The 24,690-nt window shown below is 45.4% G+C and overlaps 1 protein-coding gene across 4 annotated transcripts in view; it reads right to left on the minus strand.

Moving 5' to 3' along the window:
* The window catches only part of SH3PXD2A (SH3 and PX domains 2A), a 126,634-nt gene that overhangs the window by 92,103 nt on the left and 9,841 nt on the right, over positions 1–24,690 (minus strand). For all 4 annotated transcript variants that reach the window (XM_078855481.1, XM_078855478.1, XM_078855477.1 and 1 more), the window contains exons 2-3: positions 14,764–14,844; positions 2,796–2,871 (exon numbers count right to left, since the gene is read on the minus strand). In XM_078855481.1, the coding sequence (XP_078711607.1) occupies positions 2,796–2,871; positions 14,764–14,844 (157 nt within the window). The remainder of the gene's footprint in view (positions 1–2,795; positions 2,872–14,763; positions 14,845–24,690) is intronic.

The raw sequence follows: 24,690 nt of genomic DNA on the forward strand, positions 1-24,690 counted from the left end.
GCGGATTTCGGCAGGCCGTCGAACAAAGACCGTCACCGTATCGCGCGCTTTCGGATGCGCTTATGCGGCCGTCTGGAACGTTCTGCCTTCCGATATTATGAAGCCACTAGGAGCTATGCACTTTTAATTGCAGATTGAAAACTCATTTCTTCTTAACTGCTTTTGGTGTTTAGTTCGTTGCCTTTCCCCCGCACCTCCGATTATCACGGTTGGCGATGTACGGCGTGAAAGAAGTTCAACATACATACATACATACACTCCACTGCTGTATGAAGACCTCCCAGTGCCAGATGGACGATGAGGAACGTTTGGAATACTGAACGTCGCTGGCCAGTACGAAGGACCTGTCAACGCCGGTGGGCGAGACCGGGCCGCGGTTCAGACATCATTCGCCACTGGTGTTAGCCGTGGCCAGGAATTGAACTTTGGTCATTGAGTTCACAACGCAGCGAGCCAACTACTGCCCCACCACCCGCAGTATGGAGTTTATATACCTCACAAGATGGATATGTGCTAAATATCACCATATGCAGCTTTGTAGACCAAATCGTCGCCCAAATGTTAGAGTCTCAGCGGTGCTTACAAGCAAAGGTGGCTTTTATTTGCGCAGGTGCCTCGCACAATCTCATTCAAGTAGGCACATACCATTGGTGGCATTACCAGCTTAGGTTTCCAATCCCTGCTCCCAAAAGAGCTGTGGTAGGCCACTTAAAATCTGTAATGTATTGGGATGTTTTAAAAATTGTGTATTTCACCGAAAGCCTCATGAATCACTACAGGAATGGAAGCAAGCCGTTATATATTTAATAATAAAAATAACAATGTCCTTTATCCACGAAAGCCATGCTCAGACTCAAGACTCTTTTTCAAAAGTGCCATGCTTTGGGATATTTGGACAATTCCAGTTCTCCACATTTGGCTTCATGTGAGAAGAAACCCAAGTCCCCACAGAAAACCCAAGCACACATGGGGTAACACTCTAAAGTCTGCACAGGTAGATTCAAGAAGATGCTGTTGTGCTGCCATCTGGTCATCTGAACCCCTGATTTATTTTTACTCGCAGTCTTCAATCCAACTGGCTACGGAGAGCACTCTAACTATTCTCTCCCCCATGAGGAGCCAACAAAATTGTCGCGATTCTGAGTCGCAAATTGATACAAACCAAGGGTGGCACAGTCGGGTTTTTTACAATCGGGTTTAATTGTCTTTTTATATTAAACCCGATCATCTGAGATTGGGAGAAATCCGGTGTAATTGGTTCTAATTGCAGAACCGCACTTCTCAACGATGGGCTTCATCCATTCCAAGCGAAGGAACTCACTGGCGGTGCCCACGATTGTGGAGAAGAAGCTCCTCGTGTTCATCACGACCAACCTGCCCGCCGCATTCTACGACTACCCCGTGCCCGACGGCCCCGAGTACGATAGCAGCACCGACGAGGAAGCAGCCTAAGCCTTGGATCAGAGTTTCGTATTCATTAAACCAGGTTTTAACTCCCCGAAATCGGGTTTAATTGTATTAAAGAAAAAACCCGATGCCTGCCGCTGGAAAAATCGGGTTTTTTCCACCCATGATACAAACAACACTTTGCTTTTTTACTGTGGTGAACGTCGCAGTCTCTAGTGGCCGGAGGAATGCAGTGAACTCGTTATATACAACACATATGATCCACAGCACGTCAACTGTAACACAAACAAAAGCAATGCTCGATTGAGCATCACAACCGTGAACTTGAGATTCGACGAGTCGACGCGTTCGTCACGTCCGTACCAAGCCGGGCTCAATACCGCGCAGCGTCTAAGACTCGGCGAGGATGGGAACATTCACGGTGCTTTTGCTGGTCCTTCTAGATTTGATTTGGTGGTTGGCAATAAATTAAAGAATCCACTCACAGCGAGTCGCCGCTTGCACAAAGCACGCAAGCCACAAGACGAGTGACCAATCTACGAGGTTGAGCTTCTTCTTCTTGGTTCTTTCGGTAAAGTCACGTAGAAGGGAAATAATAAAATAATAAAAATAAAACATACTAAAATAAAATAATATATTAAAATAATTCTTACTTCTCTTCTCTCTCTCTCTGTCTCTTACTCCTCCTCTTACGTATCCTCATACTTATCATACTTCTCCTCCAGCACAGGGATCTCTCAAACAGAACTCCGGTTTCCTCCCAGTTGCAAACAAGTACCCGAGGAAGAATTGTCTGAAGAAGAACCCTGATTGGAACGTCACACTGCATCGCTTCGTCGATTTTTACATCCGCTGTACGCCCGTCGCACCTCCGATTAGCACGGTTGGTTACGCACGATGAGCACGGCTGGCTACGTACTGTGTGAAAGAAGTTCAACGCACATACATCGGACTGCGGGTGCACCAAATCAATATTTGCAATTCATGAAAAAAAGTGTATGCAAATGCGCAGGTTCAATTGAGGCGCAAGGAATTAACAAAACTGAACAAGCGAAATGCAGCCAACTGAGAAACAATGGAAACGAGACGATAAAAATTCACCGAATCCATGAATCGTTACGATTCACCGAATCTCTTCGGCAAGCGCGCACAGTGATTTGGTGTCACTAGCTGCCTAAAGTCTCAGCAGGACCATCCTGAAAAATATTCCAGTGATGTTGTCCTCGGTAAAGATTTATAACGATAAAGCCCTTTGTAATATTCCGCTGCTGTTTCTACAAACAAACAAAAACGCCTTGGCAATAGAGAAAGTTGGACCCATCTTTCGTGACTACTCTGGAAAGCCACGCGGCCACATGGGTCTGTGGTGAAATTCATATTGGACCCACCTGGCAAGAAGGGGATTGTCCTCAGCTTGGGGTCTCTCTGCCCTCCCTCCACTGGAAACTTGTCCAACAGCTGCATCTGTGAAAGGCAAGAATTAAAAAAACATAAATCAACAAAAGCTGGATCTTCCCCTTTGTGTCTTGATTTTTTCCGCCTGAGATACGCCTTGATCGCAACGCGCTTGTGTTGCGATCAAAACATCGTGATATATTATTATTTTTTATTTTATTTTATTTTTCTACTTACGTGAATTTACCAAAATAACCAAAGAGTATGGTTCCCCTTTGTAATTTTTAGCCAATTTTTTTTTTGTTTATCAGATGTCTGCTGACGTTTAACAATTGCCGGTAAAGGGTAGAGGTGCAACCCTGCAATTTCTTTCTCGCTCCACTGCTGGCGGAAGGACCTCCACCAGAGGGAACTCTCGGGTGCCCCTCTAGAGGGCATATTTGGCCTACTCTTCCACGGGGGACGCTTTTCTTGATAAGGGAGAAATCCTCTAAATACCCTGGTGTGGGACGTACTCAGGCAAATGGACTTAAACAAAAAAATCCAATCTGGGAGGTGATGGTGCATTTAGTTTTTATACGTGCCAAACCACTGACACATTCTACAATTAAGCCGCCGCATTTTTCAAATCTATACATAATTACCTTCAATATGACACCACCACACACGTATATATTGAGGATGATTTTGAAATTTCGACTGTCAGGTTGCCTGATTTGTAGAACTTCCCTTCATCACACAGCCAGGGGAGGGGGTCTTGCAGTATTGGGTGAATAATTACACGACTACATTACAGCACATACATTATTAATATATACAACATAGCATCAGTAAACATAGCGTGGGTGATTGCTATATCGAAAGCGTCCAGCGAGCAGTACGAGGGGAAAAGTCAGCGTTTTGGCCGATAGCCGTCATGAGTAACATATAAATATAAACCGGCCATGCCCTCCCCCATTTCATTAGAAAGTGACTCGAAGGTACAAGATTGAGCTTTTAATACAGGCCCCTGAGCGTTTATTGAACCGCGTGTAATCCATCATGCTTGCATTGCCGGCGCTATATGCTCCAAATGTCAACGCGGCGTTGCGGCGCGAGGCATACAAATAAGGGGGAGGAGGGGCCCTTGCCACAATCCTCGTCCCGTTTGCTGCGTCGTCGGGAGCCGGTGGCGGGCGTATTGCGAAAAACCCTCCTCGGGCAGCCGACGCCGCCGCCAAACTTCTGAAGCCTGCGCGACAAACCACTCCGTCCGCTCGGTGGAGAAGACCTTTGATGGTTGTGAAGGGCCAGTGATGTGTGGTAGCAATAAGTTGTGAATGGGGGGGGCGGGCGAGCGGGTGGGGCTTAATTAAGGAAGCGTGGTCAATTGTTCGCTTAATCCACCAGAGATGAACTAAAGATCTATATTTGGGGAGGTTGTTACCGCCTCATTTCGTATTGTTTCTCACCATCTCTGCTTTGTGTTTGTTACAGGTTTGTCTGTCCAGTGAATCTAGAGGTAGCATGGTTTTCATGCATCATTAATAACCGACGGTTGTCAATGCATATATCATGAACGCATACAAATATGCATATTTTGCATTGTTTGCGCACTTTGTTTCATCCCATTAGCCTAAGAAATTTAAAGTTATAATTTGCACTTATTAGGCAACTTTCACAAGGTCTCATTGCACCGTAAGTGATATGCTAATGCTACACTGGCATATCGTTGCAACATATTTTGCATACATTGTAAAGAAAGTTTGTACTTTCACGCGCCCAGGTTTCAAGCGTGTATCATGAGTGACTTTCCCTTCTTCTCGATGTTGACATTGTTTCAGGAGGTTGGGTTTTCCCCAGACATTCCTCGTTTCACATGGCTTCCATTACAATTACACGACACACCCACCCATGCGCATTCAATACATATGCCTGGGCGACATGTAAACACTAATTACATTTTTACAAAGGATGGAGAGCTATAATTTAGCGTACATATACATAACCTATGATTAGTAAAACATACACAAGTATTATCATTTTGCTCCTGTCAATCCACTGCTGGATTAAAGCCCCTATCCACATTGTGATATTGTGTAGGTTACACTGGTCAAACAAAAATTCTGGCCTGGACTTTTGCAGCTGTTTTAGACTAATTTCAGGGTGCTGATTCTAAATCTGATCTCAGATTTGCTCTATCACATCTCATCTTTATGCTATCGGCATACCCCATTTTCATTGATTTTATCCGAAATTAACTCTGTCACTTATGATTGCAAGTTGTTGCGAGTCAGTGACTGCTTTAGTGTAAAAATATGGTGCTGTATTTTTTGAATAGTGTGTTCATAATATAATTTTACGTAGATATCCATATTTATTTAATATTTTTCTTCTGCAGCTTTTATTGAAAATGCAATATTTGATATCTCAAAAACCTGATGTGATAGACAAAAACTAATGCCAGATTTGGAATCAGCACCCACAAAATTACCTTAAAACCGCTGGAATACCTTATGCCAGAAAACGTGTGTTGACCGGTGTTATTTGACCTTACAAGACCGGTTCAAATATCGCTCTCCACTGATGTTAGTCGTGGTCGGTGATCGAACTCAGGTTGCCAGGTTCGTGGTGCCCTTCCAGAAAAAACAATGTTTTGAACTTGGGCCCCAAAAAATTATGGCCCTGGGGGTGGATTTATTCTTCTCCTAGGACAGGGTAGGCCAAAAGTTAAACTTTTCTTTAGGTTTCGATTTAAAGCTTTCGTGACTGCAGGGATTCATCTTCTTGGTTCTTTCGGTAAAGTCACGTAGAAGGGAAATGATAAAATAATACAAATAAAACATAATAAAATAATTCTCACGACGTTTCGGCCACAACGCAAGCAGCCGTCCTATTTCTTTAGGTCTCACGTTAAACACTTGAAAATGTATGATCCCCATCATCAGCGAACCACGTAACTCACCTCCCGTGGATTCCAATTTTAAAGCTGGTAGAACGCAAACAGTGATAAAAAGAACCCGCAAGTTTCAAGCAACACCACAAACATTTACATATCACTCAGCCTTGCCAGTCAGTCAGTTACCTTCACTCAAATGTATGTTGATGGTGACCTAAGACAACAGAGGACCATAATGCAGTTCTTCAGGAACAATTGGTGGCTTTTGCATAATGCACAAAGGCCGAGTGCTTTTTAGACGCCTTTGTGTTTTTCTGAAACTTAAAGCGGACAAAGTCCACTTGCGATGTCTGCTAGCACGAACATATGCAGCGCAGCGCTCTACTACACACGGCTGTGTGTTGAACTTCTTTCACACAATACGTAGCAAACCGTGATAATCGGTGATGTGGGTGAAGGACAAGAAACTAAACACAAAAAGCAGTTCCAAAGAGATGAGAGGACGACCGGAGTTGGCGTGATGGGTTCATGCTCCTTGACCAGCATGTCCATACACAGGACAGTATTGACGTGCGACGCTGCGAATGTTGCACTGGAAATGCCTCGAGAGGCAGCGGATCAGAGTTGGGTCGTCGTGAAGCGCAGGGGGAGGAAGAATTACGTCTCGGCGCACGATGAGGAAAATCTCTGCAGTGAACGTGAATCAAGCTTTTCATTAGTGCGAGCCTCTACGAAAGGGTGCCTGTAAAACAACAACAAGCAAGCGGGGAGACCGCACTCGGCATTCATCTAACTTAGCAATAATAATAATGATCTTCTTGGTTATTTCGGTAAAGTCACGTAGAAGGGAAATAATAAAATAATAAAAATAAAACATAATAAAATAAAATTCTCACGACGTTTCGGCCACAACGGCTGCTTGCGTTGTGGCCGACACGTCGTGAGAATTGTAAACATAATAAAATACAATTCTCACGACGTTTCGGCCACAACGGCTGCTTGCGTTGTGGCCGAAACGTCGTGAGAATTGTATTATTATTATTATTTTATTATTTCCCTTCTACGTGACTTTACCGAAATAACCAATAAGATCATTACTATTATTATTGCTAAGTTAGATGAATGCTGACATAATAAAATACAATTCTCACGACAACACAACAGCCGTTGTGGCCGAAACGTCGTGAGAATTGTATTTTATTATGTTAGATTTTTATTATTTTATAATTTCTCTTCTATGTGACTTTACCAAAAGAACCAAGAAGATGAATCCCTGCAGTCACAAAAGCTTTAAATCTAAATAATAATGATGACTACCATTTACGGCCGTGTGGGAATTCACTATCACGTGTAGGCATCCTCTACAACTTCGTTGAACATGAGCAGTTCTTTGACTATACTTCACCAAGCTGGTGAGTATGGACAGGTGAAGCGGAGGGGGTGGAGGGTAGGCTGATGTTTGAGAACATAACCCTTCTTCAGAACAGAAAGAAAGGGAGGCAAGATTGACCGATTTCATAGTTGGCGATCGCAGGGTTGGTGAAGCAATCAAACTAAGGAATCACGAACCAGAGTTTTCAAAAGCACGATCAGGTCAACGTGCCTCGCAGTGGGCTGTGGCAGCGCTGGGCTGTGGTCAAGAATACGCCCAAACGTCTCTGTATACAAACTCCCAGAAGATAGAAACCGGTCCAGACCTCGCTTGGATAACAAATTCTGCTGGGATAATATTGATTTTGAAAGACAGTAATTGAAAGTTTTCCACATTAGTTTGTTTAACCAGGTGACAACTCGAGCTCGGCTGGTGGGACTAGGAAACATTCATATTTATATACGTGGAGACGCAGAACAGACTTCTGCTTATATTCGCTTGAAAACCATTCTGAAGTCAAGAGTGTGACGAGTCCAGAGATCAAGGCCTCACTCAGCCTTAGGAGCTCTAGGACCTGGGTTTGAGATCAAAGCCAAGGCCCCCACGGACAGCTCTCCCGTCGTGCCACATTCACGTTCGGAGCAGAAGGCGAAGAGTGAAAAATAACAACATCGAGAAGAAAAGCAACCACCCCACCGCCGCCACCTCAATCACCGCCACCACTACCACTACCACCACCACCACCCGCTGACCCTCCAGCTAGCCACACACACACACTGATGCCACGTGGAGTTAGGGAGTGTGCTAAATTTAGCTCGACATCCGGAAAGCAGCTTCAGGTGGGGAGTAAAACCATCCATCTGGGAGCAATCATGGCCACATGCCCTCCTGTCCCCCCCCCCCCCACGCTGCCAGCTTCTCACCACGAGGCCCAGTTAAGAGTCTGTGAACGATTCTGTTGATAAACTAAAGGACATAGTCGTAGGTTTTTACCCTTTTAAACTGGTACAAAACTGACACCTTTATTCAAGGCATCATGTTTGCAATAACCACAACACAAGTAGTCAAAAAAGCAAACAAAAAGAAGAAACTCTGATAATGATAATAATATGCACTGTCCTTGAAGTTGATTGGTCCACACCCGAGACGGCTATCATTATCAGAGTTGCTTCTTTTTTTTGCTTTTTAAATCCTTTATATTAAGTTCGCGTGCTTGCTTGCTTGCTTGCGTGCTTGCTTGCTTAGGACCGTGCAAATCTTTCGGTCGTTTTTAACCCACTTCCCGTGATCCAATCGAGCTGACATTTGCCACACAGACTCGTTGTGCCAGACAATTATTGTTCGTGAAAAAAAATTCCCAAAATTTTACACTTTTTAGGCAAAATTTTTTTATTTTACATATATTCAAATAGAACGCATTCATGGCTTTGGCTGAACGTCAGAGTGTAAGAGCCCAGAGCGTAACCCCTCCACAGGCCGTGGCGGAGTAGCGCAGTTGGTAGCGCCCTCGCTTCCCATGCCAAAGGTCGCGGGATCGATCCCCGCGTCCTCCACAGGCGAATGTATTTTTAAATCCTTTATATTAAGTTCGCTGCCACGCATATAAAGGATTTATAGTGAAAAACTTTGTTTTTACGGGTTATACTTATTTGACTACTTGTGTTGTGGTTATTGCAAACATGATGCCTTGAATAAAGGTGTCAGTTTTGTACTAGTTTAAAAGCGTAAAAACCTACGACTATATTTTGCCACTGGTAAAAGAGATCTCATAGTGTAAACAAACGAAAGGACGTGCGAGGGATATTTTCTGCTGCTTTTCGCAGATTTCACAGAGGTCCTTGTGGAACGAAAAAGGAAATAAGATTTTTTGTTTTACTCTCTCTCTTGCTCAAAACTTGTGTCATCTGTTGTAGTGGCTGATAGAGCCAAAGGTATTATTTCAGTTTCGTGCCCAGCATGTTGGCTTCTCTCCTTACTCGTGTCGTTTAACTGTGTGCAGCCAATTAAGTGAGAACGCTGGTGAAATGAACAGTGAACTGCAACATGTCTGACAAATGTGTGCTCAGAATATATTGCCGAGCTTGTACACACAAACAGCAGCTCAATGGTGTGATGTCTCGTGAAATTTTTAAATGTTAAACCACTGCCGGATGGTCAATCCGTGTTGGTGTAGAGGGGGTTGGCCCAGGACCGGTTCAGATATCAGCCACTAGTTGACGTTTTCCCTGGCTAAGAATCAAACTCAGGATGCCAGTTAATTGCACCGTGCGTGAACCGTTGCCATAACCACTGTGCAGAACTGCAGATGGCTTATACTCCACGTTGTGTGTTTTTTTTCAAGCAATACCTCTGGTGGGCTACAATGTGTGATGTGCAGCGCTCTCTCTTCTCACCCGACCGGCCACAAATTCTGGAAGTTTGTGAGGACTTCAAAACAAATTGAAACCAGGTGAGAGTCCACAGAGACCATATGTCTGCTTTTCAAGGGAGTCCCTGGGTCGCAAAGCAGAACGGTAAACTGAATAGTCAAAACAACATCGTAAAACTTCTGAATGAAATGAAGCGTTCCTCAACAATAAACAATAAACAGAAGGGCATAAAGTTTAAACATAGAACAGTGCTTCCGGTAATATAGGCGTCAACTGTGGTATATTGTGGAGTGTAAAAAGCAATTACATTCACAGCGACCAAATAACAATCCCAATTTCCCATTACAAGTCGACCAAGATGGAATCGTTTTTTTTGTTAATATGCACGACGTGCATCATGACAAAGGGAACAATTTTGTGGTTGAGCGGTGGCGCAGTGGTTAGCGTACTCACTCCACCATGAGCCGTGCGACCTGAGTGCAACCGCTGGCCCTTGCTACCGCCAGTGGTGACTGGGTATCGGAACCATTGCTGGGCACCCCCCTCACCAACCCGCACTGACCAGAGTGGTGAAGCATGGTCAACCAACCCCAATGAGCGAGACGACGTGGAGGTGCCTTCATCCGGCAGTGGATTGTCAAAGGCCCGTGAGCACAGTCATTGACTCGTGGGACAAATATTCCAAAATGCGTAAAGCGCTTCACCCACCGTCTTGATTAACGTGCAGCAGAGGTCGCAAACGGGTTTTGATTCCTTACCCGTACCCGTACCCGGCTGCACCAGGGTCGCAAACGGGTACCCGTACCCGGCCGTACCCGTACCCTACCTGTACCCGGCCGGGTACGGGTAGGGTACGGGTATCGGGTACCTGATTGCGACCTCTGGGATGAAGCCATGTTGCAGGCGCGGGTGGGTTGATTCTAGGAACTTGAATTGTGAGAAGAGACAAGACGTTGGGAAATGAGTGACAAACGGTTACTCACCAGTGACTCACGGCCTACCCGTACCCGTACCCGGCCGCACCAGGGTCGCAAACGGGTACCCGTACCCGGCCGGGTACGGGTAGCCGGGTATCGGGTAGGGTACGGGTATCGGGTACCCGGTTGCGACCTCTGACGTGCAGTGTGCAGCTTTCCCTTTACATTAACCGCACCCAGCACAGAAAAATGTGAAATGTACACAGATAAGCTGAACGAGTATTACATATGCAATTTAAGGCACGAGCAGATAGCACAAGCAGAATATAATTCTTGCTTGCTAACTCGTGAGAATCACCGATTCAAGAGGTGACAAGGCAATGACAAACATATCGACTAGGACTGCCAGAATGCATCGTCACTTTCCAGTACCCTTCATGGCTCTACTAACTGCTCATAGCTGCCCGTGATTTTTCGTAACAAAAAAGTATTTTCAACAGCAACAGAACCTATCCGTCCAAAACACAGATGAAGGAGATTTAAAGGTCGTGAAATGCATGAGATGTGTGTTTGTTAAAAAAATTTTAAAAGCAATCACTTCGTTAAAATGTCCTTTTTTATTTTTCACAAGAGCATTTCATGTTTTATATACCATAAAAAAATCAAAGCTGCCCCTTCCCCCACACCCGTTTCATTGGGTATCTTTAACCTGCTGCAAATCACAAATGTCCATTAAAAATAGGTCAACCCATTTGAGAAAGTTTTCAGTGCAGTGTTTGTGGAAGCCTGTTAGGAAACAAACGCTGAGCCGTAAATCAAGCGACTAAATATCTGACAATGCTCTACGGGAAAGACCAAGCTGAACATTAAATATTTCACCCATCTGACCTCCTATCCCCTAGATGCTTCAGAGGCCAAGGTGCAGTCTTTGTTGAGCTAGGGTTTCCTTGTATAAGTGTTGCCCGTCTAGAGTGATAAGGCAACTTGTAATTACTAGACTTTGCTGTAACGGCGCTGGCAAATGTGCAGCACTGCGGTTGTGCTCACTCAAGCCACTGCTGGCGGAAGGGTCTTCCACTGGAGGGATCTCTAGACAGTCCCTCCAGATAACTTTGTTCCGTTCTTATACAAGTCTGGGCTCGATAGGAGTACCGGGTGACCAAATCACCCCGAAGGCATTGATTTTGGTCGGTGTGTGCGGTTTGTCGGTGCTAAGCTCAGCGCCATGATTTCTGAGCCACCCAAAAGCTTCACCGCCTCATGAGAACACGTAAACTTCGTTGTTTTTTTTTCAATGACGAAAACAAAAATTCGGATTCACCCTTTCCGGCAACGAACATGTTTCCAACGGCAAAAAGTCTGAGTGTGATCAAATGTCGCCCTGGCTGTGAAACTTATCTGGCCCTACTTTTGTTTCTGCGCGAAGATAACAATAACACAAACAGCCATCTGCCCGTCTGTTTAGCCTGCCCTCCCCTAAATGTAAAACAAGACACTTGACACCGCTCCCCTTGGCACAGACAAATCGTGGTCGAATCTACACTGGGCAGCTGCTGCAGATCATCGCTGCCCGCCCCCCCCCCGCCCCCCCCCCCCGAAAGCAGACCCCCAGACGGCAACAGCTGAGCGGCAGCGGTGGCACAAGCCACAAAGGGGCAGAGGTCGCAACCGGGTACCCGATACCCGGCTACCCGTACCCGGCCGGGTACGGGTACGGGTAGGGTACCCGTTTGCGACCCTGGTGCGGCCGGGTACGGGTACGGGTAGGCCGTGAGTCACTGGTGAGCAACCGTTTGTCACTCATTTCGGGTAGGGTACGGGTACGGGTAGGAAATGGGTACCCGTACCCGGCCGGGTACCCGTACCCGGCCGGGTACCGGGTACGGGTACCCATTTGCGACCCTGGTGCGGCCGGGTACGGTTAAGGAATCAAAACCCGTTTGCGACCTCTGCAAAGGGGGCTGCCTTAAACCACATGGGTCCCCGCGTGATTCGCCCTTCTCGGCGCGTTTAATCGCCGAGTGAATAGAGAGCGGGCGTCGACTTTTTTAATGATAGCGCGCACTTCATTACGGTTGTTGCGAACGGGTCTGGGTCGTTGGGCAACCAACTGCCAAGTGGCCCGCGTTAACAACCGGCGCAGGAGCTGCAAATCATCACCGCGCCAGACTTGATAAGGGAGTTAAAGTTCAGGGCGCAGGCTGTCTGTCGGCTGTCGCCCACTGCCCGCTGTCGGCGAGGAAGACCGTGACGTGTGCAGTGAATCGAGTGGGACCAGGCCGGTGATTCTCAACTCCATTCCTCACAACATTAAAGCCTCACAAATTTTACCTAATTGGGATTATGCTCAGCAATCATCTCCACCCCCCCCGCCACCCCCCAACAGAATAGTGCCCCAGGTCACCGTGGCAAATCCCGGTCTCTTGAGTTCTCACATGGTTAAACGAAAGAAACCAAACCTCAAAAAAGGGTGCCACGATCCGCACGATCGCGATTTCCGATCGTTGTTTATATATGTATGCAAATTCAGCCAGCGCACACCTTACGAAGCCGATTGTTTTAACCGCTCGCAGGCTAAGAAGTGAAAAAGCCACATAATTGGATGGTGAACTGCACAAGTCTGACAAACACTTGCTCAGAATGGCCCAGTCCGTATTGCAGACACACAAAGTACAGATTTTGTACGCTCATGCAAAGCTAAAAAAAATGTCAACCCACTTCTGGATGAATGGCTCCATAGACATATCCACTAACACGATTATGTCCAGTGCCTAATAAGTGTAATGAAAAGCAACGTTCTCTCATCTTAGAGGGCCCTATTAAAACCTAAAATACAAAAACAATACGATTTCAATTCGTGAAGCCTCTCTGTGCATGACCACAGCCTAATACATGGCCAAGAGAGCCATGCCATCAGATTGTGGGCGAAGACAAGGATTATAATTCTAATTCACAGATTTAAAACGACTGCAATCGCAGAGCATTTATTTCCCACGGCGGCGTCTCGCGCACGTCAGTTTATTTTGATGAACAATCTTTCTATTAAAGGCACATTTCCCCATTTCCTAGAACGGTTACATTAGAGGAGTTGCACATAAAGAGCAGCTTAGCGTTAAAAACAAATATTTTATGCTCTCTTGGGTAGTCTTTATGGAGGGAGGGGTCCCCCCCCCCCACAACTGTATTCGCAATATGGGCTGGGCGGTAGGTCCACTACAATGCACATCACGTTGTTTGCTACAGCTCTTCGGATATTGGGGAATATTACCTGCCGTGCGAGTCCAAGTCCAAAGGGCACCCACACCAGGGTTTCTGTCGAGCTGTAACGCTCAGAACACTGGCCTTGCAATCCATAAGTCTGCCGCATCCGTCTCTCGGCACGGGAGTTGAAACAGTGGCGCACGTTTCTTGAATGCCCCCCCCCCCCAGCGGCAGTGTGAATGGATTCAGCACGGTTAGTCGATTGGCAGGTCACGTGCGGTGGGGTTAAGTGTCGGGTACTCCCAGGTCTTGCAAGATTGTCTTGCCAGTGCGGAAGAGGAGGCCTAAATGCCCCTTACAGGGGCTCCGTAGAGCTCCCTCCAGTGAAGACCCTTCTACCAGCAGTGGGGTGAGCGAGCGATTGCAGGCCTGTACCAGCAGCACCCGATGGCATTCTCTAGCGGGACACGGCAAGAGACCCGTTCAGCTCCCCTAAGCATACGGGACAGCCGACCTAATGAGGAGTGGTTGCCCTCTATCACGCCCTTCCTCCCGCCACAGCAGCCGCGCCTGGAGCTGGGATTGGGGTTTAAAGAGACAAGCCTTGAGCTGCTGACCCTTGCTCTCAGAGACACGTGCGGTTGCCTCCGAGCCAGGCCGTGTGATAAATGGATCGACAGCCGAGAAGCGGGCCATGCGTTTCGAGGCGTAAGCCGTGCTTGCAGAATGCGTGTTTCCAATAAAAAAATAAAGAGATCTAAAACCGCTCGCGAAATGTCAAATGTGCATGAGTTTATATGCCACATGTCAAATGGATATACTTGCTGCGTTGTTAAATTATTATTACTTTTTACCAGCGAGCATGAGTGCGTGACAAACATTGCATATGACCATATAAATATAACTCAAGTTGCTCGCATTGAACAAGACAGAGGAAGACATGAGGCATTGCACGGGTAGAATTCTCGCGCGTGATGAAATGCAAAAAAAATGCTTCATAATGGTATTCTTGTCGAACGGGGAGGGAGCCTAACGCTTCACTCCTTTTGTCAAGCTAAGGGGCGCTTATCCAGACATTTATTTCAGGACGCCAATTGGATTTGGATTTTAAACAGTTTCAAAGACCGTCAATTCCTTATATAGGCCCAGCGCATAAAAAAGGGCCGCAGAGAAACGACTGCGGGTAAAAAACTTGAGCTGATCGTCCGTCAATGCTCGGTGTACCTGGAGGTCAAAGAACTTGCTGTAGCGCCTGAAGATGGCCTGCGAACTTCCGTCTGACCACGAGACACTGATGATGTACACCTGGAAAGACAGCAAAGGGTGCATTGCACGATGTCAGGAAAGATAACACTTGTGCACACATAGATAAAATAGATATTTTAAAAAAACTGCACATTTCAACAGTTTATCCAAAACATTCCGCCTGAAAAAACATTGCTACACCTCCCCCCCCCACCCAGCAAATAGCCCCATGTACTGTGTTGTTGTTGTTCCTTAAAGCAAATAAACAAAAACGACGGCAACGTGGCAAACCTCATGGGCTAGCAGCTACAGAACGTGCAATGCTGCCCTTCACGAGACCAATTATTGCCAAGCAGGGTGGCTGCCAAACATTTTTTGGTGGAAATGATTCGGAGGTTTATTTTAGTTGGCCAATGCCTTGGCGCCTTAAACTGAATTAGCAGATTTAGATTTCTTTTTTTTAATTTGACCAGGAGATGGAGAACAACACGTACAGGCAGCGTCTTGGGTTAAATTACAAGTTGAATTTACAAATAACGCCCGCACAGTGTCTGTCGTGCGGGTTGTTGGCCATACTTGACCACCCTGTTCAGTGTGGATCAGTGAAGTAGTAATGCTATGGAGCAGGGGGGTGCGGGGGGCTATGATACCTAGAACCATTTCAACCAGGTCCAGATGTGATACGCAAACAAATGTTAGCCAATGTGGCCGGGAATAAAACTCAACATTGCTGGGTTTATAGCACGGCGCGCTAACCACTGCGCCACCGTTCCACGGCCGGCGGGGGGATCAATATCTCACAGTGAGCCTGTCGTAGGCCCGACAAAGCAAACTTCCCAGGAATCCTGCCCACAACTCAGACGAAGAACGGCAACGTCCCGGAGAGAGCGACCACGATCGCGGAGTGTGTGCGAGCCGAGACGGACAATAGAAAGCCCTCCTCCCGGTTTAGAATGCCCCTCTGCTACCATACAGCTACTTTGAAATTCGATTTGGTAAAAGGCACCCACATGTATGCCTCGTCTTGTTTGTTAGTGCTGGGTTCCTGCCAAACCACAAACAACAATGTTGAAGATGTGCCCTACACGTAGGTATTGGATGACATTACAAATGCATAATATGTACCCCTGCCCCCCGCCCCATCAATAAAAAATAATAATCAGATTTGGGAAATGTAACCAGCGATTGTTGAATTTTTTTTTTTCAAATTGTACAAGACTAAGATTATTGACATTGGATCCAAAGTATAACATATTTAGCCTGTAAGCGATAGGAACATGTGAACTTCGAAAAATAACTATGCTTATTGTAGTCAATATGAAGCTGTGCATTAGCTATTTCACAATTCCACATTCACAAAAGTAAGAAAAATCTGATTTTTTTAAAACGATATAGATCTCAAATATAAACTCATAAGTGTGCACCTCCGATTAATACGGTTCGCTACGTGCGGTGAGAACAACGTTTAACATAAAAACATGCATTCAATATAAATTCAATAAGTGTACTCGTTATTTCCTAACGAACTCATACATTGCTTTGACGCACCATTCACTATCTTACTTTATCCATCCACCGGCTCCCCCGATATGAAATAAAAGTGAAATTCTACGACCCTCCGCCAACATATACGCTGCGTGTGACTTACCCCAGAGCCAGAGCAGAGGTGAATAATATTCGCCTTTGCACTACGGGAGAAGAATATTAAAAAACTCTGGAGGCACTCGACCAAAGATCAGCGTGCAAGCCCCACGCTCATCTCGGCCACGAGTGAGCCCACCGCTTCAACCAGGGATGCAGGCAGCCCCCTTTCTATGAGCAGTGCGGAGGGACCCACGTGACCAAGCATGTGTTGTCCGTAGCACGTGTTCCAAGCAGCTGCTACCGTTGTCACCACTGGCATTTCGACACATCTCATGGGCCCTATGCGATCTTTGTGTGTGGGGGGGCGGTGGCAGAGTTGGTTGCGGGCGAGGGGGTTGTGGAAGATGTGAGAGAAGTTGTGTGTTGTGTTTCTTCGCACAGCGAGGCTTACTATATAATTGACGCTTTGCAAGCGCCGGCTATTTAAATGTTGAGCAAATGTTTCACACAAGCACGACCGTGCATCACCAACATTTCTCCACTGCCAACTAACTAATTTAAGCTTTATATTTATAATGGAATAATGTATGGCCTCGGCCTCAATAGAATAGTGTTGACAGTGCAATATATTAATCGGGATTAATAGGAAGACCATAATAAACAAATGCTGAATGAGATTATTTACATTTATTTTGTGTAATAATTGTTTTGGCCAACACACATTTTCAGCTGACCAGAGCACAAGCGTAGGTTTTCGCAGTTTTATGCGCTATACCTCTCCGATGTGTTTCCGTGCCGGCTAAAATATATCCGACATTTCGCTCATCGTGATCGGAGCTTCTTCAAGAACTCAAATGAAGAAGCTCCGAGCACGTGAAGTGAAACGTCGGACATCTTTCCGAACAACATGTGATAAGACCCAAGGTTGCTCTCTTCCTTCACTAACTGCTTAGGCGAGCAATTATAACTTGTATAGAACAAAAAAAAAGCTGGCTTTGCTCACACACTGGCAGCTGTCGAGAGAGAAAAAAACCTTCACGGCATTAAGGTGAACAGATGGACTCTGGCAATGGTCTATAGGCTGCAGTGTTGAATAACTAATTGTCCTCGGGATTATAAATCAAAGTCGCCAAATTGAATAGTGGCAGAGGATAGAGTGAGCGAGCGAGCGAAGGTGGGGAGTGGCATTACGAGATTAGGATATTCCCTTTGCAAGGTGTTAGCAATAAGGCTCATCTCCCCAAATAAAAATAAATAAAGTGGTGCACACATTTCTATACAGTAGCCGATGATCTACAACCATCCTTCACCCTTGTCCGTGAGCTCCACAGTGCACCTCGTAATTTCCAAGCTCCCGTATTAGACCGCGCACATTCGTGAACCAACGAAAAGATATTTATCCAAGAACGAAGCCAATGACTGACACGAGTGAAATTTGGTTTCTTGCGGCGCCCGTTGACCAATCAACATGAGTGATGTGTGCGGGGCAGTGTGCGTCTGTGCCGAGCACAATTGTCAGATTGATTTTTTTAAATCTCCAATTTAAGTCAATGGCATAAGCACTACGCATCTCTCTCACGTCCCGTTTGCAAATGCCCAAGACTTGCCCAATGTTTTATACATGGCGTTATTTTGTAAAAAAAAAAGATTATTAACATTCAACCACAAATGCTGGCTTACGTTTTCGCGTTGTTATAATGTGACGAGGAAACATGCACGCTTGCAATCACGATGAGAGACAAGAGAGAGGAACGCGTGCATTAGAGAGCACGCATATGCACGATCTCCAATCTACGAAGAAAAGTAAGTGGGCTTGGGCCGGAGATTCGTCGATCCGACGGACGACGATGGTCAAGAATAGCGACGGAGCGGCAGCCAATGACTGGTGACACTGCCTTGAGTGGGGGGGGGGGGCTTCATCCAGCGGTGGATTGACCAGAGCTGTCGATGCTTGTCAAAAAACTCTGAAAAGTCATCGTCAATCCATCCATCTGCGTGGACCTTTGGAGTGTTGTCCCCCCTGTTACGTAAAGAGGTAAGAGGTGTGCGCCTGGATTGCAAGTCCCGTGTGCCGTAGCAGCAGCATCCCACACCGTATGTGTGATGGGTGTTCTCCAGGTACTCCACACTCCTGTCGCACGAAGACAAACACCGATGAGTGGAATTTGTCAAACGGACCATCGCCGCGCTGAGACTCAGTGAGGCTTTTCTGTCTACCGACATTCAATTGTTTTATTACCATTAGTCTAAACGAATCACCAGAGTATGATAATAGGTTTTCCCCCTTTTTTTCTGGCAACAAAACAGGTGTTAAGATTTAAAAACACCAAACTGAAAACTGGTGTTTTAACATCTTAACACCTGTTTTGTTGCCAGAAAAAAGGGGGAAAAACCGATTATCATATTTTGGTACTGGCAAAGGAGGTCCCATGATGAATCACCAGGAATGCACCCAATTTTTTCACATCTCAGGAGCTAAGAGGGGTTGAGCCTGGATAGTGCGCGGATGGACGTCCACCATGCGTGAACGGGTTCTTATAGGGTGCGGATAGTGCAGAAAAATCCAATGTTGTACTGTACTCCATATGGCTCCACATTTATTTCCCCCCACCTTCACACAGCCACATTGACTCGTAGAATATGGTGAAATAACCCCCGCAACGCGCAGTGTGGGGAAGCCTTCATCCAGCAGTGGATTTACAATACGGATGCATGTGTCTGTTCATTAACATTTGACTGTCAAGACCAAATTCAAAATGTTTCCAGCGATAGATAAATGCTTTGGAGCCACCTAACATCCACACAGGGAGACCGGTGATGCCAGAGATGGCTACAGATTACTGCTAAATGCACATTCTGTGAGACATATGCTCCATTCGAGTGTATTGTTTATTTGGGGATGCAAAAACAGGGGAATCACAAATGGGTCTCTGGTGTAAAGAATGGCCATCTAAATGAGGACCTCAAAGTTATTTTATGGACTACCGTTACTGAGATAGGAGAACCTTGTTTTGACAGTGATCGCAATGGGACGGCAGACCGATGTCAAAGCTAAAGGTATACTGAGTGTTCACATTTCATCATAAAATACAGGCGCACTAGGATTTATCCGTAGAAAGGTCCCCCCAAAAAGACTACATTTGTGACACGTTATTTTATTAATATCGCAAAAAACTATTTTCAACTCTCAAAGCACAACATTTAGGAAATGGTGAGAATGTACGGTCATGTTTTTTTTCCACTTGGGTCAAAGGTATCTGCATAGCTCATCATCAATGCCGAGGACCTTGGTTCTTTCCGATCAGATTGATCCCTCACTAAACTCCGTACGACAACAAAATACAGGACTCCAATGCCGCGACATGTCAGACTGACTGACAGAATATATTACATTTCTTAAAATGCATATATTAGAAAAAATACATCTATCCAGGAGCCCACTATGTAGCTTCAAAAAACCCTGATTGAGCCGTCAAAGAACCAGGTGCAAGTGCCCTCTTACACCCTAATTTACACAGAGCTGCAACCCACTCAGAAAAGGTAAACGTCATGTCACTGCAAACTACAATACTGGCCCATATGTATGTCGTACTCCTCATCAGATGGGCCCTCAGACTTGCAGACGTCCGCCCGCCGTCCGTCTGCTGAAAATCACGCTTCCCTGCATAATTGCCATCAATACGTGCGCACTCGAGTAGCCTGCACGCTCTCTGAATTGGCAGTGCAATGCAAAGGGCACGAAGAGAAATCGTTACCACCGCATGTTCAAGTGATCACAGTCTTCAGCCAAGTGGTTTGCGTCAGTAGCAGCAGCAGCAGCAGCAGCGAGAGTGACCTAACAATAACTCTGCCACGTGTACGCACGGAAAGTATTTCTCCATGAAGGATTTTTACTGCTGCCCATTTTGCTGTCCGAACACTCAGCCGTTCCGAATGAAATGCTAAATTTTCCAACTTTGGAAAGCAACGGAGCGATAAATTTGGACCGAAAATGTACCATCGAGTGTGCTCACAAGCCGTCCGTTGTTATGTGTTATTCTCATTCTGTCCTTCATAGCAGGGTTCAAGTATGGCTGTTTTTAACAAACTGTCAGTCTGCAGGATATTTTAATCAGGTCACTCCGTGTGTGTATTTTTGACGGAACCCAAGTCACAATGTTACTGTGATTTACAGTTAACTAAAAATGGACGTTTACAAATGAACGTATCTATTTATGCTGATCGGCGATGCAGCCGTGGTGTAATGGTGAACACACTGGATTTGAAATCCAGAGGTCATCCGTTCAATTCGACCTCCCAACTGGGCGGTCAAAAAATGGTGCATGTTTCTGAACCACCCCCCCCCCCCTATTCACCACTCCCTCCGTCAACTCAGCAGAATAAATGGGCACACCACAGTGACTCACCAGGTCGCATGGAGTGGGGTGAAACGTGGCGACTCCTAACCTCTTGTAAAAACGTCCGTCCAGGATAGACGAGTCAGCCAAAATCCCCTCGAGAGGGCCTCTCCATTCCCTCTCTCTAGTGGCGGCCCTTCCGCCAACAGTGGAGTGAACAGATTTGAAGCTTTCGTGACTGCAAGGAATCATCTTCTTAGGTTTTTTCGGTAAAGTCACGTAGAAAGTAAAATAAAATAAAAATAAAATAAAAACAAAATTGTTTTTATTTTATTTTACTTTCTACGTGACTTTACCGGAAAAAACCTAAGAAGAAAAAGTGGAGTGAACAAGCAATTGCAGGGCTGTACCTTTTACCCTTTTTGGGTGTCGTGGTGTCCAGATGTTAACTGCCTTGCCTGGAATGCAATAGGTCGTGGGTTCGATCCCGACCATGAGGCCTGTGTATTTGGAGTTTGCGTGTCTCTCTCCCCGTGGTCGCGTGGATTTGTTTCACTCCACATTAGAATCAGCGTGCACTCAAGAGTATTTGGCTGCTAGGAATTTCCCCATGATGATTAGCCACTTTGTTGAGTTCTCATTTGTGAAAGCCAGGTCGCTTCTGAAAAAGAGCTATGTAGCTCAGTGGGCCTTACCTAGTAAAATAAAAACAGTTATAGTAGTTTCCGTTTTTATCTGTTTAAAATGGTTGAAGCGTGAGAATGTCCCTGAACCTGCTTTATGTTAGCATGCCAGTGATATGACAAGGTGGGGTCTGTGAGCAGTGTAAACACTCAATGCCCACAGAGTCCAGAGGTTCACTCTAAATACTGTGCCCAGTATCCATCTTCAAAACGACGGCGAGGCACTGCACTAGTAATTTGTGTTTTACTCCCTGCGTGACGCAGTTCTACAATCAGATGCGATTACTTTACTTTACTTCAAATTGGTCTATATGACAACGCATTGGCTCTCCAAGGGTGTCGTTCGATACTCAACGTCGATGTACGGGCACACGTTTCTTGTGCCCACTGTTTCCGGCAGCGTCTTGGGATGTCGTTGCATTTGGGCGCTGTGCAAATCCACGCTCCAGGAGCATAGTGTGTCAATTCAAAAGTCATTCGCTTGTCAACTTCCTTAAATGTCCCCGTGTCTTCTCAGAGACCCACGGTGTAATGTGCACGTTCTCAATTGTAAAGCCGGTCAACCTTGCTGCCCTCTCTTTGCTGCCCTGAAGAAGGCCCATTTCCTGAACCATTGGACAACTTTGTTTTCTTCTCTGTTATACGACAGTGTTGAAGACGAATGTGACGATTTGTTTTTTACTCGTGCAGTATTCATCTGCATCCTCCCCCCCCCCTCGTTCACCAACCTGGTTTGGCCAGCGTGGTGAAGTATGGTCAAGCAGCACCCATCACTGACAGGGTGTGGGGGAAGCTTTCATCCAGCGGTCGATTGATAAAGTGGCGTAGAACAAACCACGTCCATCTGGAAGCCACCCGCACCCCGACACAATGCAACGCCATCTCTCTCGCCGTGCATGTCTAATTCCCTCCACGCCTCACCCCTTGTTTATTTCCACAGCTATATTAGGCTGCACGCAACTTGTTTACGGAATAGTCCTGACCCACCTCGCACCGTGGGGAGTTTGCTCGCTTCAGGAAATATTTCTTGGCAAATGATGTCATGACACAACACATGATGACCTACTATTGGTAAGAAGGAAAAAAACGTCCACAAGGAATCGGGTAAGATAGCAGGCTTAATGTCTTCTCAAAGCAAGGCAGGCTTGTTGATAAAGTACATGCAATTTATTATCTGAGGGGGGGGGGGGAGCTGGGACAGATCGTGGCAAAAAATGAGGCCAACCAGCAAACCCTGGTACTAGACAAGAAGTACAATGTAAAAACAGACAACCGCTGGAAGCGCTATGCAGTACTCTCTAAGCATACTAATATTCACTAGCCAACCGATATTAACCTGCACACATAACACAAATAGCGGACTATTACAATATATATAAAAAAGTATTTATCCTTGATTCAGACAGATCTACAACATACGTACAGACCACCGCTGGAAGCGCTATGCACTACTCTCCAAGAATACTAATATTCTCTAGCCAACCGATATTAACGCGCACACACAATTCAAATAAAAGCAGGCATCATCAACAGATGTTAAAATCACTTTATGCTTCGTTGTGGACCATTTGTGGCAGGGTGTCGCAATGGTAACACTTGTGACTCACGGCAAGCAGGGTCTGGGTTCGATACTCGACTCGGGCAGCTCTCTGCATGCCGTTTGTGTCGTTCTGCACCTTTTTTTGTATCGTTCGCCTCCCATAGCTAAAAAATTAACCCGTAAAAACAAAGTTTTTCACTGTAAATCCTTTATATGCGTGGCATCGGTTTCTTACAAAGAGCAAGACAATAAACTACAGTACGTGTTCAATGGGCCACAACCCAGCCCACATTGGTCTTTGAAATGGGCGGCTAGAGTCCTCTCGTCCTCTGGCTTGAGATGGCTGCCACCTATGGGTCAGATGATTGCCTGCCACCATTAAGCAATTGGTAATTAAATATTATTATTTTTTTCCTAAAAAGTGGAACATTTTGGAAATTATTTTTCACGAAAATAAATTGTCACGCACAACGAGTCTGTGTGCAAAATGTCAGCTCGATTGGATCACGGGAAGTGGGTTAAAAAACGACCGAAAGATTTGCACGGTCGTAAGCGCGCAAGCAAGCAAGCAAGTGAACTTAATATAAAGGATTTAAAAAGGAAACATGCAATGTAACGTGTATTGACCGTACATGGCAATGAACACAACATTACCTACGAATTAACTCAATCGGGATTAATATCCATCAAACTGGACAGGACTCTCTTGAAAAGAGTAATTCGGCTTAGTGAGGACTTTCCTAAGGTAAGCAATAATAATGATAAAAAATAATAATTTTGTGTAATAATGAATCCACCTCCGTCCTTCATCAAGACCTAAGAGAGAATGGCTTGATGACGACATGAGAAGAGATTGGTGCCAGACGGATGTGGCACTACTTGAGCATATTGGCACAAGACACAGGAAAGTGGAAATTACGAAACGTGCAATGGACTACTACGGGCTATCTGCCCATGGATCGTGACGGTGATGGTGATGATGATGATGATTCTCCATCTCCGCATTAATAAAAATGCACTCAGCGTATTATCCTTCTCCATTTATGCTCATCAAAAGCATTTTGCTAAAGCAATTCGAGGACTGCAAGTCTGGGATTTTTGTGGTTTAGCAAATAGGTATGGATAACAAGTCCACAAAATCAATATGCTGATAAGACTAAAAATATAGTATCTGTTTGTGGAGATGCGTAAAGAAGGTCGATTTATTTCATTTTCAGGACAACGTTCTTGTACGAAATGGCCAGCCATATATGGAAGGTTGTGATTTGGCACTTAATTTACAATGTTGGAAAAAAATAAGATTTTTAATCCGCAGTTTCTCGGTATGTCATTCCCTACCAACAAAACACATACACGTGTTTTTTTCCCTCTCCCTGTTATTTCGAGAAACGTACTTGCATAATTCTGCAATTTTGGACGTACATTTCAGACACTTTAAATAAATGGGTAATCATTACCGTTATCATGAAGTGGCTTTGTACTTGGGCACAGTGTGTAAACCAATTAGGACCGTGATTATGAAAGCATTTGTCGGACGCACTCAAAACGAACCGATGTTTTCATCCATGCTGCGTACGGTGAGTTCATTTTCATGGGTGTGTTAAACTCTTGACCTTTTCCACAAATAAACCATATTTTACGAAATTATAGATAATCACCTCCAAAATTACACCCCATATGTATTATTTTCACAAATGAACTCAACACATTCGTCAATAACACTGTGGCATTAAAATAAAATGTAAGTGACGTTTCTGGCAAT

The sequence above is a fragment of the Lampetra fluviatilis genome, chromosome 4, assembly GCF_964198595.1.
Source record: "Lampetra fluviatilis chromosome 4, kcLamFluv1.1, whole genome shotgun sequence".
NCBI lineage: Eukaryota > Metazoa > Chordata > Hyperoartia > Petromyzontiformes > Petromyzontidae > Lampetra > Lampetra fluviatilis.